At 36.9% G+C, this 22431-nt stretch overlaps 1 protein-coding gene across 1 annotated transcript; it reads left to right on the top strand.

The window, feature by feature from the left end:
* Window positions 1–325: 325 nt before the first annotated feature.
* On the top strand, window positions 326–994 carry LOC129926221 (prion-like-(Q/N-rich) domain-bearing protein 25). Its single transcript, XM_056028771.1, has one exon. The coding sequence runs from the start codon at window positions 326–328 to the stop codon at window positions 992–994; it is 669 nt and encodes a 222-aa protein (XP_055884746.1).
* The last annotated feature ends 21437 nt before the right edge of the window (window positions 995–22431 follow it).

Genomic DNA, 22431 nt, shown 5'->3' on the forward strand with positions numbered 1-22431 from the left:
CTAAGCTAAGTTAGACATGAATACTTGTCCCAGTTCAAATCCACGTTTTTCTTCTAGTAGATCTAAAAGCATGTTAGTCATCCTCCGAACAAAATACAAACTCCTTCTTTCAACCATACTACCACACACACACACACACTCCCACACAAACATTCTTCCATACATACTCTTTATCACACATACCCTCCCACATATACCCACTTCCACACATGCCCTCTACCACACATCCACCTTCACACAAAATTAACCCCACACATCTTCACTCCCACATAAATCCACTGCCACTGTGCCCTGGTACAACCTCTCTTTCTCTACTGTCAACCACATGTATGTCAATCACATGTGTATCAACCACATGTGTATCAACCACATGTGTATCAACCACATGTGTATCAACCACATGTACATGTGTATCAACCACATGTACATGTGTATCAACCACATGTATGTCAATCACATGTGTATCAACCACATTTGTATCAACCACATGTGTATCAACCACATGTTCATGTGTATCAACCACATGTTCATGTGTATCAACCACATGTATGTCAATCACATGTGTATCAACCACATTTGTATCAACCACATGTGTATCAACCACATGTACATGTGTATCAACCACATGTGTATCAATCATATGTACATGTGTATCAACCACATGTGTATCAACCACATGTATGTCAATCACATGTGTATCAACCACATTTGTATCAACCACATGTGTATCAACCACATGTACATGTATGTCAACCACATGTATGTCAGCCACATGTATGTCAACCACATGTATGTCAGCCACATGTATGTCAGCCACATGTATGTCAACCACATGTATGTCAGCCACATGTATGTCAGCCACATGTATGTCAACCACATGTATGTCAACCACATGTATGTCAGCCACATGTATGTCAACCACATGTATGTCAACCACATGTATGTCAACCACATGTGTATCAACCGTAAACTACGACTTTTTAATGCGGTGTGATTTTAAATAGTATCAACAGCAACAACAACAAAAAAATCAACATTTTCTGTAAAAATAACAATTTGAGCTGTTGTTTTTTTTTTTAGCAAAGTACTGTAGTTTCGACTTTCGAAAAGCATTTTCTCTTAACAATGAGCTTCAAGGACGCTCGCCTCGACTCCACTCGTTTCCACCATTCAACAATGTAATGTGCTGTTGACTTACTTCCCTTTAAATACAATGTAAATGGCCGGGCATCCATTGGAGGTTAGGTGAAGTGACAATTGCATAACATCTAACTGCTGCGTCTCTTTAATGCTTAAAAATACAGTGTACGAATTGATTCAAACAAAAAACATTTATATATTACATATTACTTGATTTGTACTTTTTTGTTTCGTTAGTCGTCAATTTCACTCTTTTGGGGATTTTTATGATCAACCCAATGTCAAGGACGCTAAATTCAACGTTGCTGTTGCCAATCAAATAAAAAAAAAAAAAGAATTGAGCTGCGATGCCTGGCATCGAATTATTTTTTATTACCGCGAGATAGTGGCCCGTTTGTTATTGAAAGTGAAGATTGGAGGAAATTTGGAGGGAGACTGAAGAAAGGTTGAAGAAAGATTGAAGGAAGATTGGGGACTTAAGTAATAATATAAATAATTGTATTTTGAACTAAATCTAACTCGCTAACAAAAAATCACGTCTTTTCACTCTGGCAATCTAGAGTTGTCTGGCCTAACCAAGGAAGCTAACGACAACGCCGCTTATCTTGCATCATTCACACTGCATAGGCAGCATCTTCCAGAGTCACCATAGAAACACACACACAAACACACCATAACAGCCACATGCAAAACAATATTTAAAAATGCATTTGAAACAAGACCAAAGAATTTACGAAACTTTGCTGCCATTTTAAATGTTTAAATTACGATACATCCTAAGTAGTAAACACTCAAGAAAATAGGTCGACTAATTTTTCATTACATTTTTTATATCCATATGTACATATATGAAAGTATGACTTGAAAATATTTTTGCTCTAAAATTATTTGACACAATATTGGTTCTACAATTTTCCCCAATAACTTACCTTTCAAGTTTAAGATGCGAACTTAAAATAAAAATAAAAAATCTTTCTCCAGACCTATGTGGAGTTTGAGCTATCAATCATCCTTCAGTAATACATAGAATCTTTGCATCCGTTTCCGGCTAGTTAGTAAGGTCACTCATTTGTCTAGAAAACTTAAGAAATAATGACATAACGAATGAAAGAATGGTCAAACTTAAATTTAGCACATAGTCTCGTGCTCACCCTGCTGATGTCGTTAGTTTGAGCCAATGTCTGGCTTTTTCCCCTTCTCTTTATTGATTAATTTAAAGTAAAACGTTTCCTTTTCAGACCTTGCGAGCTATAGGTCACGTGATGTTACGGTCATTTGTTTCCTTGGACAACGGTCAACAACAAACCTTTGCTTTCCCCCAACTAAAGTCAGGTACCCATTAGAGTAGGGTGTACTCATGGGCGTCCTAAAAATCCGGAAATTCTAAATCCCAGTCTTCACCGAGATTCGAACCCAGGGCTCCAGGTTCGGAAACCAAGTGCTTAACCACTCAGCCACCACTTCCCTCTCCCCCCCCCCCTATTTATTAATTATATGCTAATAATTTCATTGTTGTTATCGTTGTCATTGCTGCTGTATATCGTTGTCATTGCTGCTGTATATCGTTGTCAGTGCTGCTGTATATCGTTGTTGTATTTGTTTGCTGTCGTATTTATTGTATCTTCTGTCGATGTCAAATGGCCAGGATTTCTTAAGAACTTCAGACAAAGGGATGTTCTTACCTACATGCCATGCTGGCCTCATGTAATAGTACATTGCGGAACGTTGTGCTAGGAATGAATTTCTAGAATAATTCAACTGAAATCCCAAATGAGTTGGGGGGGGGGGGGAGGGTTTACATTAAAAATTAAATATTACGCAAAATGCAGGGGCCCCCAAAGAGGTCAAGCCCCTCCTCCGGGCCTCCAAACGATGGAAACATTGTGGAGTGTTGTGCAAAGAAAGAATTTCTAGAATAATTCAGCTTAAATCCTCTTTATTCACATCTCAGTGGTCTTTGCCAAAGTGTATTCATGTTTTCAATTTATTCTGCAGCTCCAGAATAAACAACATAATCAGTTTTTCAAGCAGTGGCGTAGCTAAGGTGTGGGGGGAGGAGGGGGGAGAATTGGAAAATTCCCCCGGGCTCCCACTTGAGGGGGCCCCCAAATGAGGGGGGGGGGGTTCACATTTAAAATTAAATATTATGCAAAGAGGTCAAGCCCACCCCCCCCCCGGGCCCCCAAACAATGGAAAATTCCTAGCTGAGCCCCTGGTTTCAAGCCTTAACCTCAATATTGAAATATATTCGCTAAATTAAAAATTGAGGGAGAAAAAAAGGGGAGGTAATTGAAAAGTATCGGGTGAACGTGGTACAATGGTGTTACGTGGTACAATGGGATTACTTCCTCTTGGATTACTTTGAATGGTTGTTTTCATGTTGAGGTGTCTGGAGAGTGCCAATAGATTTTCAATAACTTGAATGTACTTGTGTTGCAAGGCACATATTCAACGAGTTCCAGAGATATTTAAAATAAGAAACCTCTCTTTCTCTCCCTCTTCATCTTTCTCTCTCTCCCTCTTCATCTTTCTCTCTCTCTTTATTTCTCTTTTTTTCGTCTCTCTCTTTCTCTCTCTCTCTCTCTCTGAACAACTACAACAGCAGCAACAATAACAACAGCAGCAACAACAACAGCAACAACAATAACAGCAAGAACAACAGCAGCAAAAACAACAACAAAAACAACAGCAACAGCAGCAACAGCAACAACAGCAACAACAATAACAGCAAGAACAAAAGCAGCAAAAACAACAACAAAAACAACAGCAACAGCAGCAACAGCAACAACAGCAACAACAACAGCAGCAACAACAACAGCAACAACAAAAACAACAGCAGCAACAACAACAACAGCAGCAACAGCAGCAACAGCAGCAACAGCAACAACAACAGCAACAACAGCAACAACAGCAGCAACAGCAGCAACAGCAACAACAACAGCAGCAACAACGGCAACAACAACAGCAGCAACAACAACAACAGAAACAACAACAATAGCAACAACAACAACAACAATAATAGCCACAAAACGAGAACATCAGGAGCTACTGGACTGGAACTAGACACTGCAGTTAGATCATTTTCAATCAATGCTTCTGGTCGTCTCAACACATTGTTACACCAGACAAACAAACAAAAAATAATCGAACTTGCTTTTTTTTAAGTAGCATCGTGATGTGGTCAAGTAAATTGATCGTACAGTTGTGTTGCTAGATCAAAGTTACGCTTGATTGGAAAAGGAGGGAGGAGGGTTCAGGCGCTAACACATCAATACCTCTTTCTTTCATTTGAATCCACGAGACTGATAGCAGACCGACCCGCTCATTGCGGTGTAGTGTATCGACAGCAGCCATTAATGGCGAATCGATTTTAAATCTAAAGTGCTATTGTCTTGTTGTTGTTAGTATTGGGTACCGTGACGAAGCTATCGTCATAGATACCATGTCATCTTTTCAATCGTCTGTGTTTTTTTTTTTAACGGAAATGTTTTTTCTTAAGGATTTGAATAAGAGATTAACCCTTTACAAAACAATTAGATCAATTAGATATTCATTATAAGACATCAGTTAGGCCAGGTTCACATCTAACTTCACATTCACTTTCACCTATACTGGACCGCTGGGGCACCACACAAGATCTATCAACTTTCTTTCCCCATTTTTCTCTGTCATTTGTCTTTGATAGAGTTTCATTCTGATGTTCTTTCTGAAAATATTGAAACCTGCATCGGGGGCCGATTTTGAGTTTGTGTTTCCACTGTCTTTGTAACCTTATTTTATTATCAGTATGAATACGGTTAAGAGATACTTGCGCGTCAAATAGGGGTATACTATTTAAAATTATAGAGCTTGAACTAATGTAAATAAACTTCTTCTTCTGAGTCCACCCAGCTCTAATGGGTACTTGACATTAGTTGGGGAAAAGTAAAGTCGGCTGGTCGTTTTGCTGGCTACAAGACACTCTCGTTAACTGTGGGACAGATGACCTATACATCATCTGCCCCATAGATCACAGGGTCTGAAAGGGGAATTTTTCTTTAATTATTTTGTTTGATATCGAATAAGGGAAATAACGTCTACATTTGTTGAGATATATAGTTGTAAAAGTGGAGTTATTCTCCTTAGATAACATCAGTGTTTTTTTTTAAGTATTTTGCTTGTTTTTGGCTGATATAGATAGATAGATAGATAGATAGATAGATAGATAGATAGATAGATAGATAGATAGATAGATAGATAGATAGATAGATAAAATAAGATAAGATAAGATAGGGAGAGAGCAAGATAGAAAATAGTTTACGTTGTAGTTTGTAGGGTTTTATTAATCAAGGGAACCAACTCATAATTTAACCCACTTTATGAACCTGGAGAGGTTGTATCCCTTTTAATATATGTTCCTTCTGACTGAATGCATTATTAATATTAAAACATCAAGAGATTAAATTTACAGCCACGTCAAATATTGTATGACCGTATCCATCCCCACAATACAATTCAGAGTTAATGTATAATACACTTTCCACGTAGCAAATCTAATTATAACTAATGATGGGTTGCTGAGTGGCACATTATATACCGACTAGATACAGAACTGAGGGTGGGGGGGGGGGGGGGCCAGGTTCGAATTCTAATGTAGACGAGCTTTGAATTCGAGGTTTGACTCAAGGCAGCGGGTAAACCCTCTCCCAGATAGTCCCCCCCCCCTCCCATATGTCCACAAAGAAGTTTTGACTAGAAACGCAACAAAATTTTACATAAAACAGTATTTTTATATATATAAAACAAAGTTGGAAATACAAAGTGTCCCCCCCCAAACCCCCCCCCCCCCCCCAAAAAAAAAATCTCCGTTAAGCGAATGAATAAATCTACACAAAGTAAATGCAATTCTAATGATAGGCCTATATATCTAAGACGGTGCGCAAAAAGTTTCTGAGCATCTATTTATTAATTTTGAAATGAATACATGCGGTAATTCCCGCTGACGTACGTGTGTTTAAGGTATATAACTTCTAGACCTCCAGACCCAGTTTAATTTGAAAGAGTATTACTTTTGGACAAAATCATAACGGTCACGTCAGAGTTCTCCCAGTGTGGTCAATAGAATGGTCATTCTCTTCCCAAAGGTGTACATAACGTGTCCAGTTTCTAGGAACATCGTTTCAAGAACGCTGCCAAACCAGGTTCCAGTATTTTGATCCGATGAAGAATTCGCAAGCTGATAAGATGAATGGTAAAAGGAAAAACATAAAAAAAACAAGATTACCTATCATTGTGACCCTAGATGTAAGTTTTCTGTACCAAATGCGCGAATCTATGAATGAAGCTTGATTTATTAATGAACAAGTCTGTGACCTATTTTTAAAAAAAACCTAGCTCCCTTGAAGTTTTTCATTGAAAATTTGTGATTGTTGTTGTTTTGTTTTGTTTTTTAATATGCTTGCATAGATAATTTTAAAAATTAGATGGTTCACTTTCGGAAAAGAAAAAAGTAGCTGTTGCATCAGAACTTTGAATGATCTAAAATATCATGATGTCCGAGTTTCATTTTCTCGTCTAGTTTCTGAGATGTAAACGGGACGGACGGACAGACAGGCCACACAAAACAAATTGCGCCTTTTCCCCTTCCGGGGGCCTCTAAAAATACTTTTTTAACATCGTAATTGTATCAATTGGATGCGTGGTGGTTGAGTGGTTAAGCGCTCGGCTTTCAAACCTGGGGTCCTCGGTTCAAATCTATGTGAAGACTATGATTTTCAATTTTGGGATTTTCAGAGCGCCCCTGAGTCCACCCAACTCCAATGGATACCTGAGTTTAGTTGGGGAAAGTAAAGGCGTGTCGTTGTGTTGGCCTCAAGACACCCTGCTCTTTAACCGTTGTCCATGGAAACATATCACCTTAACATCATCTGCCCCCTAGATCGCAAAGTCTGAAAGGGAGACTTTAACTATTTGTATTAATTAGTGTGTATCAGTTATTTAATTAAATTCCTAATAGATCTTGACCAGCAACAATAAATCTCTGCGATTAGAAATATTTTACCAATTATTTTTGTCTAGCGCTATTTCTTGCTTTTAGCTTTCTTAATACTCTATGATCTTATCACTAGTCTGGACCAGTTGGGAAAGTGGGGGGGGGGGGGGGGGGGTAGAGAAAGAAAGGGATGTCTAGGTGAATTTTTTTTCTGTATTCACTTTTTAAAAGCATGTATAAAGATAAAAGAGGGGGCGATCTGATTTCGAACTAATACCTCAAGCCTTCTTAAGCCGACATATTGACCTAATGAGGTGCCTCTGAAAATAGAAGATTGTTTAGTTATTTATTCTTTGCTACAAACTTTAAGACGGTGACCTATACAGGGGACTCATTCAGCTTATAACACTTCAGTCAAGTACAATTTCTTTCCTGAACCAAACACAGTAATTAATTACCAATAGTTAATTTAACTAATGGGTTAATTTTTTTACATTGATTCTTGTGTTGTCAGGTAAAAGAAATAATTGTGAACATTTTTCAGCTTGATCCGAGATTGGGGTGTCGAAGAAATAACGTGTGCAAACATTTTACCAGAGAGACGGACAGACATGCAGACAGGCAAAATGAGTTGATATATTGGCTTTAAACAAAAAATAACACATTGGTTCCTAAGAATTCAACTCTCAAGCATTCATCTTTTTTTTTCAATGTTAATACAGACTTTCAAGATTTTGATATCAAGATGGCTGAGCTCGGCGTTTGCCAAATCTGACCGGTTAGAGAAAGCTCTGAGAATGTTTGGTCAAGACATTAAGGACAGAGAGTTCAGCAGACGAGATGATCTGAGATATTTTTTTTTTAAAGTTTTCGGTATTGTTTGAAATACTACAAAGTCACGTGAAAGTATATTTAAAAAAAAACACTTTCACTCCAAACATTTTGACACAAAACACTTTGACACAAACCATTTAGACACAAAATATAATCACACATGAATAATATATATGAGAATTATTTTATTATTATTATTATTATTATTGTAGAAACGAATGAATATTCATTTTATGGCACTGCCAGGGTCGAGTTTCGTTACAGAGAAACAAAATTCGTTGTAGTTTATTTAACAGTGCCCTCTGAGAAATTGTCTGATGATGTGGCAGGTCTGCAGCAGGACTGCTCTTTGACAGGGAATAAGGATCCTCTTAGGAAAACTTAGGGCCTCGAATGTGTCTGCGAAGTCAGTTGCCATTATCCCCTCGGTTGATACAGAGTATCAACAGAGTATATTCTTATATTAGATAGCCTAATCTCTAAGCTTAGATTGTCATATTCTCTTCGGTATTCAATTTTCAATTATATTGTGTGATAGTGATACGATGATGGTATCTCTTTTGTTGATAAACAGTAAATCTGGGCGCATGATATCTTAGAGTTTACCACAAAATGACACCAACAACAAATGACATGGTGACACTGACGTAAGCGTATGGCGCGAGCTGTTAAAGGCCTACAGACATGTGAGGAAGTCCCCCTTTCAGACCTTGCGATCTATAGGCGTACGATGTAAAGGTCATCTTTGTCTACGGCTGACTTCTCCATTATTTTGTGAGATAATAAACTAGTGGGCTGAAATGTTGTTTTAAATTTAATAACATGAAATGGTGAGTTTGTAATTAGTTTGTTCCCTAGTTGTTTCTATTGCGTTCTCTTTATGTTATAATACATTTATCTACTTCTCTCTCTCTCTCTCTCTCTCTCTCTCTCTCTTTCTTTGTCTTTCGTTTTTCTCCTTACTTTTCTAAACAGCGTCTCTATTTCTTCACTCTCTCTCTCTCTCTCTGTTTCTCTCTCTCTCACGCACACACACACTCTCTCCAACTAACACACACATACGAACCATCCGAAAGTAGTACGCTGCGAAATTCTTTCACGCTCCAGGCCGGAAAAGGTTTGTTTGATCTGCAGTAAGGACAAGACTGCAGACCCAGCAAAGCAAATCTTCAAGTCTCTTACGAGGGATGAGCTGCGCAATGTGCCGCTGGACAGACAGTGTGATACCAAAAAGTGTGTAATTTTACTGGGCCCTTGAAGACAAAGGCGTCTCCACCTCTAGTTTCAATTAGACCCAAATCTGCATTGGTATTTGTGTTTTGGTTTGTTGTTTTGAGATAATAGTTATGTGTTTCCTCCACAGACCTAAATAAAATATATATATATATACTTTCTCAAGCACAAATTATAGCAACGCTTGCCGCTCCAGACCAGGCTTGTGTAGCCACAACATTGTCTACCTATATTCAAGAAAAAGAAACCAACATCATTGTCTTTGGATGTATAAAGTCGTTCAGTTGTGTGTGCGTGTCTATGATATTCACTGGCACTGTAACCCATCGAGAGTTTCTTCATTTCAGAACAAGAAGTTGAAAAGTGTCATATTTTGTATTCTGATATAGCCTAAATTTTAAAATAATGTAATTCATCTTCATTTCTAGATTCTATACTATTGGTAAAAATAACTTTAAAAAAATAATGTATTCCTTTTTTTTTTTTTTGGTAGTGTTTACTTCGCATCTTCTTTTGATTCGATATTGTTGCTCTTGCGAAAGCGGTAGACATTTCTAAAGGCCTTACTTAGAAGATGAAATGACATCTCTTAGTTCAAATATTTTAATTTTTGAAATATTGGTAGTAATGTAAATTTACAGGGCTAATATTCAAACATGGATTTAAAATATTCATTCTTTTTTACCCTTGAAAATGAACTAACTGCCATCAAACTTTGTCTGAACTTGTCAGGAAGTCGGAGGGTGCATTCCACAGTTTGAGAAACATTGCTTTATGTTATTCCTACTTCATAGAATGGGAGGCTCGGTGGCTGAGCGGTAAAGCGCTTGGCTTCCGAACCGGGGTCCCGGGTTCGAGACTGGGATTTTTAATTTCGGGATCTTTGGGCCACCCAGCTCCGATGGGGAAAAGTAAAGGCTGTTGGTCGTAGTGCTGGCCACATGAAACCCTCGTTAACCACAAGGTCTGAAAGGGGGACTACTTTATGAAGAGAGAGAGCGTGTGTGTGTTTACAAGGTGTTTATGAAGAAAGGAGTATTTATTGTTAGAGAGAACGCATTAATTTAATGTCAGTCTGGTAGAATGATGCAAGATGAGCGGCTCTGTCGTAAGCTGTGTTAAGTACAAGAGACGACTCCAGAATGCCAGAGTGTAAAGACGTGTTTTTAAGGTGAATTATATTTCTTTAAATATCAGTTTATTTCATCTCAAGTTGAATCTGTCTGTATTGTAATCAAAGTTCTATTCCGTTTTGTTCACAAAGAAGTTATTCAAATTATTTCAAGTTTTATAAGTTAAAAATATAATACGACTACAGCGGTCTGGTTGCCTAGCAGCGGTTTGGTGCTGCAAGTCAACGACCGTGAGCATCGTCTCCCAAATTGTATGGCCTCTCTTCAATATGGATCTACAACGATATCTCTCCCATGATAAGAACTCTAATCGTACTCTTTCATTTATGTCCGACATTATCTCCAGCCACTCTAAAACAAACAAAAAATGCTGTTGATGAGAAAACTGTGTATGTATGAAAATTGCTTTTCAGTGTATGAATATTTGATTTAAAATGATCTCTATTATATAATAGTTGTGTCTGCCTTGAATGACATATGCAGATCAGGGCCGTGTTACGGTTATATAGGTAAGTAAACTAGTGAACTTATAACTAATAAACTAACAAACACGAAAAATGTTTTTGTTTGTTTGTTTGTTTTTGTTGGGGGGGGGGGGCCAGTTTATGGCTTTTTTTTTATTTGTTTAGTTTTGCTAATAAATAATTAAGCAAAATATTTAATATATTTTTTAAAAAAGCATAAATAAAGGGAAAAAAATCGAAACAATTACTGCCATACCTCTGAAAGCTGCAAGAATTATTTCCCTTTTTATATATAAAATAATATCAATAACTTAGCGTTAGTTAATTCTCTAATTGGTTAATTGTTTCATTGATTCATCTGTTGTCTTCAACAATGAATAATTGCCATTTTCATTTTGATCCGATAATGGGAAGTGGGAGAAATAACGTGTACAAGATTTGTACCAGACAGACAGACAGACAGAGTCAATATAAGCTTTGTAAACACACTGAATTTTAACTGCAGGTATTATTTTCAACGTGCACTAGAGTCTTATGAGAAAAAGTAAATACCATTTTAAAAAGTAATCCCACATTCTAAGCGTCCATAATTCAAAGTGTCACCGATGTAAGTTTTCAGACTCCATAAATGTCACTGGGGTTGTTACAGATGTAGGCGTGGTGACACTGGGTTCATATTATTGAATGTTACTTTGGATTCTTGTGCGCGTGTTCTGAGTCTTTTAAATAATGACGAACATAGAAATTCACAGGCTAACACCGTATCAGCAGACAAGACATTTATTAAGATGAAATTATATATATATATGTATGTAGGCAATCCAACCGTATGGCTCAATGAATTAATAAACAATAACTTCCAGAACTCTTTGTGAAATTCTGCATAAATTCAAACAACTTAAGACTGACACCAAAAAGTAGCCTATCAATCCCTGACAGCGGTGGTCAATGACTGAGATGGATAGAACGTTACTCCTCGTGTGGTCAAGCTGTAACTGGCCAGTTTGATCTCGTGAATAGCAGCATAATACACAGGTCATTGCACTGCATCATGCCATTATTCCCGAAAGTTTCCTGACTTCATTTCATCTTTGTATCATAACAAATGGTGTCAGAAGTAGGTTCTGACTTACCTAACATGGTAGATGTAGGCTTTCATTTACACAACATGGTAGAGGTAGATTTTGATTTACACAGAAACTTGTAACTCCTAATTACATGTAATATAGTAATAATATAGTAATATAGAGAGAAAGAGAGTTGGAGTGTTAAAGCCATTCACTAAAAGAAAAAGAGGACAGAGAGAAATTAGCTAAAAAAAAAAGATACAGACATTAGCTAAGAAAGTGAAGACAAGAGAAGCAGCTAGAGAGGAAGACAAAGAAACAGTCATGGACCTTTTTTACTTGTTTGTTTTGTGTTGGGTTTTTTTTTTTAAGTGTCAAAAGGTTGAGTAACACTGGGTTAGGGTTTAGAGACATGGTTAAAGGTTATGCTTAAAGAGTGAGGATTTGTGGGTAATGGTTAAACTTAAAAGTTAGAATATAATAAAATTAGTCCTAGTTAGATTGCATTGGATTAATGATCGCTCAAATGTATTCATTTGTTTCCATTTGTTTGTCAAGAAAATAAATTATTTGCATACAATTTAAACAAAAAGATTTGAACACAAAAATTGAATCTCTTTTTTAACTGCATAAATAATAATCTGTTTTTCTATTTATATATTCCATGTATCTATGTATCTATGTATCTATCTATCTATCTATCTATCTATCTATCTATCTATTTATCTATCTATCTATATATATATCTATCAAGTTTTTGAATAAATAAGCGCATAAACAGGAAATTAGACTTTCTGATAAATACAAGTACAACATGGACCACGCCACTAAACTGCCTTTTACGAAGGGCCGGCTTTACGAATAGTAGTGCCCAAATTAATGGATGCTTGCAAAGGCCCCTCTTCTAAGTTTTTTGTTTTTAATTACAATAACAACTACTACTATTAATTAGATCATTATTTTGTCAGTCCTATCAGTTTGATATACGGCAACTGGTCCATACTTTATGTGAGCCACTCCCAGAGTAGAGATGGTATGTCGGGGCGAAGGGTATATTATTCAAGCACCAATTCTTTTTAGGTGCTCATTTTCGAACGCACCTTCATTGTTGCGTTGCGTGTTAGCTGATGGAGTTTTTCTGTTATTATGCTGATATAATGTTTCTTTGAGGTCTGTCTGTGTGCCCCTGTTTAGGGTGAGACTCTAAGGCAGTTGTTTCGATGTCATAGTGGGATTAGATTGGACCTTTCAAGTTGTCGTTCTTGCTTCTCTACAGGGAGTTAATGAAAGGCTTGTAGGTTGAATCTACACTACAGTCAGCAGTGGGCCAGCGTTGTACGTTTGTTGTGTAGAGGTCAAGTACGTACTAATGTGTTGTGTAGATCTTATGAGACCACAAGGTGCAGAGTGATTCTTTGATTAACATAACACCTATGTTATAATATTTGTGAAATTCGATAATAGGTTACTTTATCATTTTGTTCATTGTAAATTACTTAACATCTTGGCCTGTAACAAAAGGCATATTGATAAATATGCTAAATGTAAAATTGCGGGGACCCTGCCAGGCGCTGGGCCAAACTGTGAGCTATCGGTCAAATCGGAGTAAGGCCGCCCAGCCATTACGTATGGTCAAAATATTTAATACAATTTTTAAAAAAACAACATTAGGCAGCAATGGGTTAACTCAAACGTCCAGTAGGAAATGACCTGTACTTCTTACCTAATTAACTTTATAACACTGTGACAGATATATATATATAGTGATTTCTGGGTTTAAAACTTACAACATTTATTGATTAGAAGTCGTCCATTCATTTTAACCTTTAAAAGCTTAGTAAAAGTAAAGTTAAAGGAGGGGGGGATATTATGATTACAAGGAAAGGGGGGGGGGGGAATAGAATCTGCCTGTGACCGCTAGGATCGGGCCAGAGGGTACCCGTTAATGGTGGACTTGACATTTCGGCTGGTCATCCAGCCTTAAGCAGTGACACGGTCGTTGAAGTCATCAAACAGAAGACAAAGACTCCCTGTCTTAAGATATGGGAATATACCACTCATCATTGCAGTTGGGGTTTGGTGGATAAGGATTTGGGATCGTGCGAGCAGAATTAGAAGTATCTTTGACGGTGCTGAGCGACTTTCGTAAATGAATCCTAATGATAGATAAGCAGCAAAGGAGAGATACGTCACGCTGAGAGATAAGCAGCAAAGGAGAGATACGTCACGCTGAGAGATAAGCAGCAAAGGAGAGATACGTCACGCTGAGAGATAAGCAGCAAAGGAGAGATACGTCACGCTGAGAGATAAGCAGCAAAGGAGAGATACGTCACGCTGAGAGATAAGCAGCAAAGGAGAGATACGTCACGCTGAGAGATAAGCAGCAAAGGAGGGTTACGTCACGCTGAGAGATAAGCAGCAAAGGAGAGATACGTCACGCTGAGAGATAAGCAGCAAAGGAGAGATACGTCACGCTGAGAGATAAGCAGCAAAGGAGAGATACGTCACACTAAGAGATAAGCAGCAAAGGAGAGATAAGAGACAATGAGAGAGTGTTGGGGAAAAAAAGGCGGGGGGGGGGTGATGCGCGGGACCTATATTTCTTAAAGCCTTGTGGGTATGGCGTAAGAACATTAAGTTTATGTAAGAGATTATGACTTTCCTACGTATTTACTGTATAATATTTTCTGAAGTTTTTCGCTTTATATTAGCATGTGGTGTAACTCTAAAACGAATAAGAAGAATAAAAGCATATACTTTAAAAGAAATTATATATATATATATATACAGTGCTTTTTTTTTGTAAAAGAATAAGTGCCGGTACTCAGTGATGGATTGCTGTACTTTTAACTACTAATAAATTAAAAATAAACGTTAAAATACAAGAAAAATCATAATTTATTCCCTACATTTAAAAAAGGTGCCGTACCGTAACAAAAAGCACTGTATATATATATATATATATATATATATATATATATATATATACGCACACACATCTATATGTATTGTCAGTGGCGTCACTAGGGTGGGTTTCAGCAGGTGCAGTCAGCTCAGGGTGTCACCCCCCCATACCCCTCCTTTAAATCGAAATCGAAGACATTGCCATTAATCTATAGTTCCATTTTGCAAAAAAGCAACCATAAGTCAATTACGTTGTTTTTTTCTTCTGGATTTCAAACTTTTAAACTTCTCATATAATCAATCAAATTTAATGTCTTTAACGATTTCCTTTTTATAAAATTCCTATGACTAAAAAAATTCATAATTTTAATCTTTTAACATCCTTTTTCACATGACGCTAAACATAGGCAATGTTAAGAAACGGTTCTTGGCTTTGCTAAATGATTTAGAGATATTCTTTAAGGTCTAAACTCTTAGTAGCATATGAATCATGCATTGTCAATTTTGTATTTTCTTCACGAATAACTTTTACTGCCTTTAGATTTCTTCACAGACATGGTATTTCTGTTTAAATGTCACCTTTCGGAAAATCAACATTTACGCCAATGTTTTGAAACGGACATCTACAATAGTTCGTCGGTTGTTGAACTAAAGAATATTTGATTGGATTGCCCCAAATGGATCTGCTACATCAATGATTACATATATGCATGTTTTTCGTATTTACATCAATGATTGCTTCCAGTAGGAGTCGAAGCTCAGCTTTAAAAGAAGATCATTGCACATACGAATAAACCTCTTTTTTTCTTCTTATATAGTGAGTCCGGCATCTTGTGATTGCTCACCTGACATTTTCTTCTAGTTTTTATTTTTTTGTCTTCTGAATCACAATGTGTTTTTTTAGAAGAGCCTTTTTTTATATAACACTTTGCACTGACGTGGTAAGCTTTTGCTAAAGAAAAGGTTTAATTAGTCACCACTTTGTCAATAGTTTAAAATAGGCCTTCTCTTGTCACACTTGCCACACTATTGTGTATCTTTGGCCTTCTGGTATATCCCCTCTCCCAGAAAAAAATAAAGTAAAGATAGGTAAAATAAAAGATCTTAAGCTTCGCCTCTAGTGGCGGTAATTTCAGAACGAAAAAAATATTTCACTTGCACCAAAAAATGCTAGGAAAAAAGGATTTTCTGAAAAAGAATGTTGAACACATTAAGTGATTAAGTGAATGCTATACACATCTATTAAATAGCTTTTCTGTTGATTCTTAATTATTTCCTAAACTCCTCCCTGGTTCCAGACATTAAGTTAAAGTCATACCCCTGAACTTCACGTGTCAACTCAAGCTCAACCTTTTCTGACATTCTAAGATATTAAGTTTGTCTCATTTTTTATCCCTTAAAAACTTCTGAATCTGATCAGTGTCTGCTATGTCAGGTGTGCTATGTCATGTGTGCTATGTCAGGTGTGCTATGTTAGGTGTGCTATGTCAGGTGTGCTATGTCAGGTGTGCTATGTCAGGTGTGCTATGTTAGGTGTGCTATGTCAGGTGTGCTATGTCATGTGTGTTATGTCAGGTGTGCTATGTCATGTGTGTTGTGTCAGGTGTGCTATGTCATGTGTGTTATGTCAGGTGTGCTATGTCATGTGTGTTATGTCAGGTGTGCTATGTCATGTGTGCTATGTCAGGTGTGCAATGTCATGTGTGTTATGTCAGGTGTGCTATGTCAGGTGTGCTATGTCATGTGTGTTATGTCAGGTGTGCTATGTCAGGTGTGTTGTCAAACAAAATACAAAGGTGTTTACAGTCATTCTGACTAATATCTTTTACGTCGACTGCTAAACTTTTTAAAAATCACAGATGTACTTTCAGCTATGGGCTTTATCTAAATAACATTTCCATCATCTCATGGAAATTCTTTATTCAATAAAGACTCGTTGTTAATATGGTCACAAAAGGTAAACTATTCTGCTTTTATAGACACAGTCCGTGTAATAAAACATTCAATTGTTTTTCTTCTTTACACCAATCAAAGCAACGACTTCCTTGTCAATTCTATTTGTAGCCGGATGCCCTTGTTTTCCTATTTTCCAATCCAGATGAAATCTTCATACGTCTTTTCATATTCTAATTACGGACTCTAGTTCAAGCCCATATTAAATTAAGTTACACATTTCTATTTTCTTTCTATGCAATTAGTTGAAAATTGTAGACAACAAAAGAATACAGTTGTTGTTTTTTTGTTGTTGTTGTTTGGGGGGGGGGGGTGTTCGCTATTAAGAGACTAAATCGTCCTCATCAGAACCAGTTTTGACAACTGGTGTACTTTTCAGTTGCTATGGATAATGTCCTTCGTAGATCATGTGAAATTTGTGCCCACCAAGACAAAAAATCTTCTGAAAAATTAAGTCTATCATTGGACTAACACACTGTGTTCTTCTTTTACAGAAAAATGAAATAACATCCTATGTTCAGAAATCTCAATGGCCACCTATTTACTTTCCGATTCTACAAAAATTACATTAATTACATGTGAGATTTCAATAATATTTTATGCCCGAAGAATGTCATCATTTGTTAAACAGAATAGAATTTCATTTAAAATTTAATCTGTTTAGTCGAAATGAAAAGATAGACAAAACAAAAAAAAAGTAGACCTAAATATTAATTGTGAATAACATGTTCCAATGCTTATCCATTGTCGTTTATTTTTGTATTATTATTCCCAAAGCGTATTTTTTACTTGGGTGTCACCCCCTTAAAGGATGTCACGCGGTGCGGACAGCACACACCCCAGCACCCACCTCGTGACGCCACTGTGTATTGTTTAGTCTCTTATTTCGATAAATGAAAAAAGTAGTATAATTGAATAAACTCTCTCTGTCACTCTCCCGTCAGTGTCTGCAGCAGAGAAAAACAGCAGGCAGTGTTCGAACTCGGGACCATCACGATGACACTTCGAAGCGCTAACAACACGACCAGGCAGAATGCTTGTGTATGTTTGTCTTCTAGTTTTATATTACAAATAAAAACAAAACAAGAACCATCACTCTCATTCTGTTACTTTAAAAAAAAAGGTGAAAATCTGCAGACGGCATTTTGTTTAACGCAACACACAAGAGGTCACCGTTTGATTTCCCCCCCCCCTTTTTTTTTCTTTTTTCCCTTCCCCCCCAAAAATCTGTATTGGTTAGATGTCAAACTGTACCGTGTCAGATGTGTAATTATGATGTATGAATCAGTGACACTGGCGTGTAGTAGCCGGCTTCGTATTGCGTTTATGATTGATGTTGTCACAGCAGAAGTGAATGACCGCACGCTAGTCAGCGTTTTACTAATTACCTTGCAGTGAACTTATATCAGATCTACTCTATATATACATTGGTAATATTCTTCTTGGAGAATGGACATAACCAATATTCATAGTTAAGCATAACCCTAGCCCGGAGAAGTTTTGATGTAAATACTAATCAAGACAATTTCAATCCCAGTACAAGCTGCGTATTATAGAGGACCTTGAGATACGACTAGAATATAGTAGCAGGCTTACTCTCCAGACCTGCTACAATAGTCAACCATTTCTTCTATATTGATCTAACTATTAGCTCGAAACGATTCGTTTAATTACCAGTCATTCCCCCCTCCCTATTCCCCTTAAAAATAATAATTAATAATAATAATAAAACACCTTGCAAGTGCATGTTACGCTCAAAACTTTTTTTACAAAGCTTATATTAACTCACACCGTTGAGTCTGTCTGGTATAAAAGTGTGTGCACGGTATTTCTCCCACACCCATTCTCGTATTAAGTTGAAACTTAATTGACATAGACAAGACATGAATTTATAAAAATTAACCAATTAGTCAATTAATTACTGGTAATTAATTATTTTGTCTGATACCAACATGGGAAATAAGCAAAACGTAGCAAAACACAAATCAATAAAAAAAAAATAACCATTTAGTCAATTAATTTTTTTGTTTGGTAATGAATAAGGAAAATAACTTCTACGCTGGTTTGGTGAAATCATCGTCATCAAATAGTTTCTTTCCAAGAACAAACAAAAAAAAAACGCTAGGCCAACAGCAATGAAAACATTTAAATATTTGCTGTGTTACGCCATAAATTGATCCAGTTAACTGTCAAGACCTCAGTCTTTATGGTGTCATGACAATCCATATACTGAAAGTCAGACCACACACACACACTCACACACACACACACACATTTCTTTCAGGCTCATGTGCCAGCTCTGTTAAAGAAAATATCAATGGCTGTAACATTGAAATAGAAAGTAGTTTTTAAAAAAGCCAACTCTTCTGTCAAATGTGGTAAATAAATAAGCCAGCGGAAATAGGAACGAAGAAGGAAAATACACCAAAAATACACCAAAAATAGACAAATTCTTTCATCCGAATTACAAGAAAGACGTTATAGTTATAAGCTATCCCGACATGACCAACGTCTAATTTTTCGCTTCAGAACCGACACAACAGAATGAGACATATGTTCCGGAAGGTGATAATTGCCCTTGCGGAGTGTCATCAGAAAATACTGACCATATGCTGCCTTCTCCCTCGTCAGGCCCGAACAAGATGCTAGCCCCAAAATCACCCCTGGCAATCAAATTATTAAATAGAAACTATCTGATATAAACTTTCGGCATGTAAATAATGAATGAGTTTAGTGTGAATGGATATTTTGGTTTTCTATAGTTATAATGTTTTTTCTTGGTGTAATGCACAAATTGTAAGACAAATTTTCATATGGATTATTATTATTAGTAGTAGTAGTATTATAAGAAAAACTATGTGGAGAGCTGCCTGATCTGTGCAATTCATTACATATATTTGACTTGTCATCTAAACATCCCTGCATAATAATGAGGGCACAGAAGAAACATTTATTTTTAGATAGTTTCCCTTTTCAGACCTTGCGATCTACGGTGCAGATGATGTAAAAGATCATCTGTTTCTGTGGCCCGCGGTTAACGAGGGTGTCATGTGGCCAGCACAACGACCAACCGCCTTTACTTTTCCCCAACTAATGTCAGGTACCCATTAGAGCTGGGTGGACCCAGAGGCGCCCTAAAGATCCCGAAATTAAAAATCCCAGTTTTCACCAGGATTCGAACCCGGGACAACAGTTCAAAAGCCGAGCACTTTACCAGTCAGCCACTGCGCAACCTTTATTTTTAGATAGCGATAGGAAATAGACCTGTATTCTACAACAAATTCTATCCCCCCCCCCTAAAATTTTTTTTTCTTCTTGTATGAACGCTGATCCAAGTTATAAATAAATCAACTCATCTTATCTTATCTTATATAATACAGACGTTACTTCAAAAAAGAAGATGATTACGTCCTACGCATCATGTATTCAGTCATGCATATTGACCAATGACTTAAATTCTGCCAAGTCACTGGTTTTCCTGGCTAGCTCAGGGAACCCATTTTCTAAATCAGCTTAATTAATTAATTCAGCTAAGTTATATGAGATATATATTTTTTTAAAAAAACATACGATGCTCCATATTCTAGAATCATACTTTGGTTACTCGTGAGTATTTAAGTTAATTAAAAGTTTAATCACTTTTTATAACGAAACAAATAGCAATGTTGTTATTCCCGACACGGCTCAAAAAAAAATATTTTTTTTTAAAGTAAAGATTTAATATTATATTAGTTGTGAGGTGTTAGTGTGTTTTTATTATTATTGTTGTTGCAATTGTTCTGGTTATAAAAGTTCAATTGCAAAAAAAAAAAAAAACAATATCGATGAGGTCAGTTTATTATAGGCTACTAAGTGCAGGCCTACATTAATCTAATTCTTCAAATCAAGCTGTCTTGCTTAATCTGGACAACAAAGAGAAACCAAGACATTTAAAACCTTAGCAAAACACCGATTAAAATAATGTATCAAGATGCATCAAAACTAGAAGAGTGTATTTAACTAAACTTCATCAAATACATGAAAATGTGGGCTCTTGGTTTATATTCTATTAATTGGGTATGGGAAAAAAATATTTAAAAAAAAAACTGCTGCTATGAGAAGTTGGCGTCAACTAGGCCTACGTAAAATGCCAAAATTTGCAGCAGATCTTTAAAACAAATTACAAAATGTAAATATTTTGCATGTTTCATATGTATTTAAATTTTTAGGGGGTAGAGGGTTAAAACTCAAACCTTTATAGTGATTATAAGACTCATGAATATTAAGAAACAGTATAGTAGGCTTACATAGTCTACCGGGACTAGATCAAGTTCGCAACAGTTAGGCCTACAAAGTCTAGATCTATGTCTGCTTGGTGTGGATCAGTAATAGTCGTAAGTGATCAATTCCTGAAGTGGATGTTCTCTTGTGTGTGGGGGTGGTAAAGCTGTAATGACTGTTTACTTCTAGAACTCTGAATGTACTAATCACACTTAGTGTGTAGACTAACAAGTGGCTCACTTACCTCGTCTTCCAAAACTCATGAAAGTTCTAAATAACATCTTTAAAGTAAAGGGGTGATGATGGCGAAAGGTGATCAGGCTAACGAGCACGGTGTAATCCCTTTGACGGGGGGGGGGGGATGACTACACACCTGCGGTCAGGGCAGGTAGGAATGTGAGCGCCTTGTGACATAGTGTCTATACTTGGTAAGTATCGTCCCGCGCATCCCGCCTTTTTTTTCCCAACACTCTACCGGTGAAAGACTTTGCTGTCAGTGTCACCATGCCCTTTTTAACAACAACAAAAAAAAAAGGCACTGGCGCCGAGATCTACGATGGGTCCCACGCCTTTGAAGCGTTCTAATATACGTAAGGCCTGGGCATTGAAAGTCAGGACAGAGGGGAAATGTGTGTGTGGGGGGGGGGAAGAGACAGGGGTGTTGCCCCCTTTTCCTTGGTTTACGATGATACGACTGTTCCGACGTGCAATGTGTGCTTATGATGTGTAGAGGACGATCAACATAAATGTTGCACGTATATGTGTAAGACATATAATCGTTGTCCCCAGGGGCATGCCATGTATTACCTTAGCCGATGTCAAACTGATCTGATGATGTGATTTGGGGCATTACTTGCGCGTATGTGTGTGTGTGTATATTCGTGTAAAAATGTGCATGTAGGCACATACACATGTGGAAGTGAGTATTTATAGATGTCTAGATGTGTGAGAACATGAGTGTGTATGTGTGTACATAGTGTAGATGTCATGATGTGTGAAAACATTACGATCAATTTCGAAACGATTTCACTTTGAGGCCATTGAAAGGGGGAGAGAGATGGGAGACCACTGAACTCAACTGAAAACTATTTCTACTCTCAATCCTATTCAATATTGTTATAACAATTACCTGCAAGTCGACTAGGTATTAATGGGTGGATAGAAAATTAAAATCTAATTTAAAAACAATGTTCTTTCTATCATATCATTGTAGTACTTCAATTTGAATGAAAGAAACACATTAAATGGCTTAAATTCATATATTCTAAATAAGAATTGCCGAAACAATATATGATGGTGTACATCTCATAGAAGTAACCCTGCCGGACCAAGTATAACAAAGGACGCTTTGGCCACGAGGCCTTCATCAGCTACAAAACAGGGTTACATCTATGCATGTTTTTCGTATTTTCTATACAGTCGTTTGCCCCTGCAGCAGTAAATCTTTGTTTTTTTTTAATCTCATAGAAGAT

Source organism: Biomphalaria glabrata, chromosome 5, assembly GCF_947242115.1.
Source record: "Biomphalaria glabrata chromosome 5, xgBioGlab47.1, whole genome shotgun sequence".
NCBI lineage: Eukaryota > Metazoa > Mollusca > Gastropoda > Planorbidae > Biomphalaria > Biomphalaria glabrata.